This window comes from Microcebus murinus, chromosome 14, assembly GCF_040939455.1.
Source record: "Microcebus murinus isolate Inina chromosome 14, M.murinus_Inina_mat1.0, whole genome shotgun sequence".
NCBI classification, from domain to species: Eukaryota; Metazoa; Chordata; class Mammalia; order Primates; family Cheirogaleidae; genus Microcebus; species Microcebus murinus.
The window spans coordinates 70,871,383-70,877,500 of NC_134117.1; the positions used below are offsets into that span (position 1 = coordinate 70,871,383).

Below are 6,118 nucleotides of genomic sequence, written 5' to 3' on the forward strand. Positions count from 1 at the left end.
TGTTTCCAAGGTGCTGTGTCTTTAAGACTGTCTGGATCCCCGGCTGTGTAGGGACCCGACCCACCACCTCGCCAAGGCTCCCGAACCAGCATTAGAATGTTTATAAAATATTCAATTTATGTAGTCTGTCCAAGAAGCCATAGTCCCAAAATAAAATCAGCAGTCTAGACGGAACACAGACACCAGAACTTATCAACAGTTGTCTGACTTGCATCTTCTGATGCATCTTGAGTGGGTCATAATACCAACTTTATTTTCAGTGGTGCATAAATTAATTACACGCATTTAATAACCAAAATATCATTATATTCCCCCTTTAATATCATAAAGGCTTTCCGCCAGGGAAGCACTTAATAGTGCAGGGGGCCGTAACGGGCTATTATCCTGGTGTAATGCTATTACAGAACCAATTATGCGCCATTAGACTTGCTTTTTTTGCAGTTTATGTGATTTGATCCAATCCCGTGCCCCTGACTTGAAAATTTCAGCCCGGTACTTTAGAGTTTAATTTTCACCCAGGCAGAGAGAAGGGCGGTCTCTCTCCGTTGAGTGTCTGCCTCGGATGCATTTTAAAAGTAATTGCGAAAGGTCCCACCGCATATCATTTGCATCAAGAAGCAAACATAAATTCAGGGACCCCTTGCTGAGAACAAAATCAAACTTTCCTTTTGTACTATCGCTTGGAAAGGAAAGCCGTGTGCAAAGAGTCCCCCCAAAACCCATCCGGCGTGGCAATTAGCAGCGCTTTGTCAATTCGCAGCCCGGGAGTCGCCAGGCCTTTAACAAGGGCAGCACGAACTCAAGCTCTCCCGCAGAAGGTGCTTTGCGTCTGAGCGGACATGGGTGTGCGTGGGGGTGGGGCTGAGTGTTCAGAAAATGGTCTTTTTTGGGGGGTGATGATGGTTGTTTCTATTCTCTTTTAAAAGACAAGAGGAAAAACATTCCTGATGTTTGCTGAGAAATGACGAATTTTTTTTTACACCACGTGGGCCATTTGTAAGGCCCAATAGACCTATCCAAGTTACTCGCTGTAGACAGCGCTGGAAATAATCAGATTAAGGCCAATTATGCGTGAGATTATAAAGGCGAGTGCTGAGCAGCGGCGCGCGCTGTAGACAGACAGCAAGACATCTGGCCACTTCCCGAGTCACTTCTGTAGTCCTGCGGGCGCCAGCCGCGCCAGCCCCGCCCGCCGCCAGCCCAGCCCCGCCAGCGGACCCGAGGCGATCGCGCTTGGCCTTCTCGCTCGCCACCCACCGAGGTACGCGCGGCTCCCGACCGACTCCTTGGGCCCCTCGCCCCTGGCATTGGATCTAGGCTGCCTTCCTGGCCTGAGCTGCCGCGCCCAGATGGCCTTGCGCACTCGCCGACCCGGCTGCGGTGGCCCGAGTGCAGGGCTTGCTTCGGGCACCTCTGAGAGCTGGGAACCACGGCGCGCGGGTTTGGCGTTGGGGCGGGTGAGGGCATGGCTGTCTGGGAGGTGGACTCACTGGAAGGGCTGCGACCTCCCCTCCTATCCCCGCAGTGCTCAGTGGGCGTTAGGAGGGGGCTTTCCAGGAGGGGAGAGCCTGGTGCGCCCCCCATCCGGCGGGAGCGCTGGCAAAGAGACTTAAGCTCTGTCGCTGTTTGCTTTACAGCGGGCCAGAGCTACGCGCGCTGGTCCATCCCGCCGCTACCCTCTCTCCAGTCCCGTCGTCCAGCCAATCCGACAGTCGGCGATGTTTTATTTCCACTGCCCGCCACAGCTAGAGGGTGAGTACGCGCGGCGCCTGGGGTGTTCCGCGAGGCCGGAGCTGGCCAGAAAGGGCTGGAGTAGCAGGAGGGCCGCCGTGTGGTGCGGTGGGGGGTCCTGTCCCCCGAAGGGCGCAGCCTCCGGGCGGTGAGTAGGGGCGCCCCTGGTGTCGCCGCTCCAGGCACCCCCACCCCTCACCACCTGCCTTCCACCCCACTCCCTGACTGGGCCAGGCCGCCCGGGGCTATGCGAGCTGCTGGGACCAGCCGGTCCGCCCAGCACAGATGCTGGTGTCACGCCTCTAATCGGTGCTCCCCAGCCCAGGGGGCTGCATCAATCTTTCACGGTGTTTTTGCAAACATCCCGGAAAGCTCAGTCTGAGAAAGACCCATTGCCGGGCTGCTCTCGCCTGGGGCAATAGGTGAGACTGCTCCAGGGGCCTCACCTGCAATTCTGGTCAGTTCAGCCTCTGTCCCTGACCTCCTAGCTGTCCCTGGAGCCAGTTGGGGTTCTGCCCACCACCTGCCCCAGTGCCCTGGCATGGCTGCTCCTCTGTGAATCAGCGGGTTTCTGGCCCCAAATGTCAACATGTTAACCACTCCCCATTCCCTATGGCCAGGGTTTCCATCTCTGAGGGTCTCTAAGCCTTGGAAGTAATTTCCCCTCGAGATCCTGTCTGGTCTCTGCTCTCAATATGGGAGTGGGGTGGTAAGACGGGGACAGCTTGGCCGTCTGGATGCCCCTACCTACAGCCTGTGGGGTCCAAGTGTGGGCCCTCCACATGAGAGGGCAGTTAGTATTCATCAGGCAAATGTGCAGCCCCACAGTCCGGGCTTTAATGGTGATTCTTCGTACCAGTGGTCTCAGCCCGGGGACATTAGGACTTTTGTAACCGTGGGAGTAATAGCAGGACCTAGCTTTGGCAACCCACTCCTTTGATTTATTTCTGCCGTGGGAGAATTTTGGAGGCCAAGTAACCGAGGGAGGCATGGGGCAGGGCAAACGTGGTGAGACCCTGAGGGACCTGAGGATGCTGGTCCACTTTGCCCCGGCCTACCTTGAGGCTCGGGCTACCTGAGCCTCGGCTGGCCGACGCAGAGAGGAATTTCAGAAAATTTGTTTTTATTTTTCTCAAAAGCTCTTAAGAGTCCAGCAGGATTTTCTAAAGGAGGTGAACAAGGACCAGTGTTTAAGCCCTGCTGGCTCTGCCACCCTTCTTAGGAATGCCACACGCTTACCTGCATTTTACCTCCTTTTGCCCCAAGGACCCACACAGGGTGGAACTGATGAAACGGTGGGAGAGGTGCATCCCCTGACACTGTACCCCAGGACAGTGTGGTGGCCACACCTTCTCTGTGCTTCTCAGCCTGGGGTCTGGGCTGATTGCCACCTGGTGGCCCACCTTTCTGGTCAAAGAGGGGAAGGTAGCGGTTTGGGCATTTAGCAGGTAGTGGACTTCATGGGTGACTTAAGGGGAAAGCTGTCTTCGGGTTGCCGAAGTGACTTAGGGAGAGTCCCAGCCCAGCGTGTTTTGGCCCCAGCTCTCAGCTCAGCCCAGTGGGCTTACCTTCCCCCCATGCCCTGGTCACATCCCCTCTCCACACGGACTCTGACCGACAGTACCCGAAGAAAAGGAGATGGGTCTTCAAGAACCTTCCTTCCTTTGTGGATGTGTCTGTATGCCAGTTTTGCCGGAAGGGTGTTTTGGTTTAGTCTAGTGTTGCTAAAGTGACAGTGATCTGCCTGAGAACAGACCTTGGGAATATGCCATCTTATTATAGTCTACCATCTTTTGAATTTTAATTTTTTATTAATCTAGAGAGGCATAAAGGGGAAAGCAAAGCATGGTCCATACTCTCACTTCTCAGATAAATTTGCTGATATTAAATCAAAAGTACTAATTATACCTGCCTGAGAAGTTTGAATACAACAGAAACTTATACACTGAAAAGTAAAATCCCCCTTCCCTACCTCTTTTTCTAAAAGTACCCACTATTGTTAGTTTTGTGTGATTCTTTCTATAAAAACATGTTTTTATTCCATGTATGTATTTTTCTGCATATGTTATGCTTTATTTGCACTGAGATTATATTGACACATCATTCTGTACTTTGCTTTTCTTGCTTCATAATACATCTCGGAGATTTTTCCATGGCAGTGTGTGCAGATCTACTGATTTCTTTTAAACAGCTGTGTAGTATTCCCTTATATGTTGTGCAGAAAGTGTCTATTGATGGGCATTTTGGTTGTTTCTATTTTTTTTTTCCGCAATTGCAGTGCTTCTGGAACACTGTATTTCCAGAACACTTTCTATTTTGACACACTTTACAAGTGTGTTCCTGGATTAAATACCTGTATGTGCACTTACATTTTTGATGGATGTTGTCAGATTGCCTTCTAATAAGGCTGCACCAGTAATACTCCTACAAATGGTGAAAGAGCAGGCACGGTTTATTGCATGCTCATCCATACTGGTTATTGTAATGCACCTCTTTTCTTTTTGCCAAAATGGTGAAAATAGTATTTCATTGTTCTGTGTGTTTTTGTTTAATTATCTGCAAGGTTTAACATTTTAATAACATTATTGACCATTCTACTTATTTTTAAGGAAAAAAACCTATACTCATCTTTTTTATATTAGGTTGTCAATCTTTTCTTCTTATTAATTTGATGAACTGTTACCCTTTTTAGGATTCAGTTTCACACACAATGTTTCACTTAAAGATACTGTGTATACGAGTTGTGAAAGGATTTGGGACAATGAGGTGAACGTTAAAAGACTGAGGAAGGTTGTGATTGGAGATCCTCAGAGATTACTTTCCATCCTCACCAGTCAAATGCTTTGTTTCAAAAGGAGACAATTTGGCTTCTCACAAAGTGATGGAAATAAGACTGCTTTGAAGCCATTCCTTTTAAGTTTCCAGTGAGCTGGAGAGAAATATTTGTAACTAGGATTTTGAGGAACAACGTAATTTGGATAGGAAGGTGGAGGGATGAGGGCTTTAGCAGAGAGTGGGGGTACTGTGGCAAAGGATGTGGCCTTGGAGGGTAAAATTACAACTAGGAGGGACTTCCTTTAGTAGATGGGATTTTAAAAGGCGAAAGGACTTTGCTTCTTTGGGACTGAGGTCCTTCTGAGGGATGCAGTCTGGGCAGTGTGGCTTGGGATCCAATGCTGAGCGTGCCGCGATTCTGACGGCAGAGCCCACGGCAGGTAACGCATTCACTCGTTAATGACAACTTGCTCATTTGTTTTCCTAAGAAGCCATTGTGGACTATCAAATAAATAGTGCACATTTGGAAAATGATCTGAATGCACGTTTGGGGCTAAACTCTGTTCTGGCTTTATAGTGTGCTTTGGAGGCTGCTGGGAAGGACAATGCCTTTCTTTTCTAGGGAAGTAGAAGCAGTGGGTGTTTTCTAAGGCCTGGCCAGAGGGTGGATGCCCTCTGAGAGTGGCCTTGCTCATGTCTGCTTGGCATTCAGGACAGTCACTATCGGTGCAGATCTCTTGTTAATTGACATCTATATAACAGATCCACTATGGTGCTGATGAGCTGTGACCAACGGTAATTAATATTCATTTATAAACTTCTTGCCTCCTCGCGTTCTGCTCTTCTAGGAGAAAAGTGCTGTGAAAAGCTCTTGGTGTTTTCTTTCCTCCCCTAGTCCTCTCCAACCCCTAGCTTTTAACGCCCATTGTTTATAGAAACAAGGGACAGTGCATTTTGCCTGGTGAGCACAGTGGTAGAGGATATGAGGCAGGGGATGAGAGAGACACGTGAATAGGGGTGCAGTGGGGAGCCAAGGGCAGATGAAGGCTATGCCTCAGCCAGGGGCCCTTCCTGGCTTGGAGTCCAGAATTTCACAAGACGTGGACTCAGCCATCTCCGGGATCAAGGATGCTGCCTGCCCCAGGCAATAGGGATAGCTGGGCCTAAAGTCAGAGGTTTGGGGGAGACAGTGGAAAAGAGGGGCATTGAGAGAGAAAGACACTTTGGGACAGACGGGTCTGCCTGTCTGGGCGCACGGCTTGGCGTCCCGGGAATGAGTGTGCGGGGTCTGCCACGGTGGAGGCGGCCTCCGGCAGGCTGGTCTGGTTTGCTCCTGCAGGCGCCGCACCCTTCGGCAGCCACTCTTCAGGGGATTTCGATGATGGGTTTCTGCGTAGAAAACAGCGCCGGAACCGGACGACGTTCACTCTTCAGCAGGTAACAATGTGGATTCTCTTCCTGAGAACCAGCTGCTTCCTACTCCTGGGAAATCAGAACTGAGCATCTCTTTCTTATATTTTAAGATAAGGCCAACTGATTATGTTAACTGGATCTTCCTGTTTTTTGGAACAATTTATTTGTCAAGGAATCTGTCTGGAGGGAGGGCTTTGAC

General features: G+C 50.2%; 1 protein-coding gene across 1 annotated transcript in view; it reads left to right on the top strand.

Annotated features, from left to right (window-relative positions):
- The first annotated feature begins 1,718 nt into the window (after nucleotides 1-1,718).
- LOC105860093 (dorsal root ganglia homeobox protein) overlaps nucleotides 1,719-6,118 on the top strand; it is a 26,163-nt gene continuing 21,763 nt past the window's right edge. Inside the window, exons 1-2 of the mRNA XM_012744545.2 lie at nucleotides 1,719-1,752; nucleotides 5,846-5,943. Of these exons, the coding sequence (XP_012599999.1) occupies nucleotides 1,719-1,752; nucleotides 5,846-5,943 (132 nt within the window). The remainder of the gene's footprint in view (nucleotides 1,753-5,845; nucleotides 5,944-6,118) is intronic.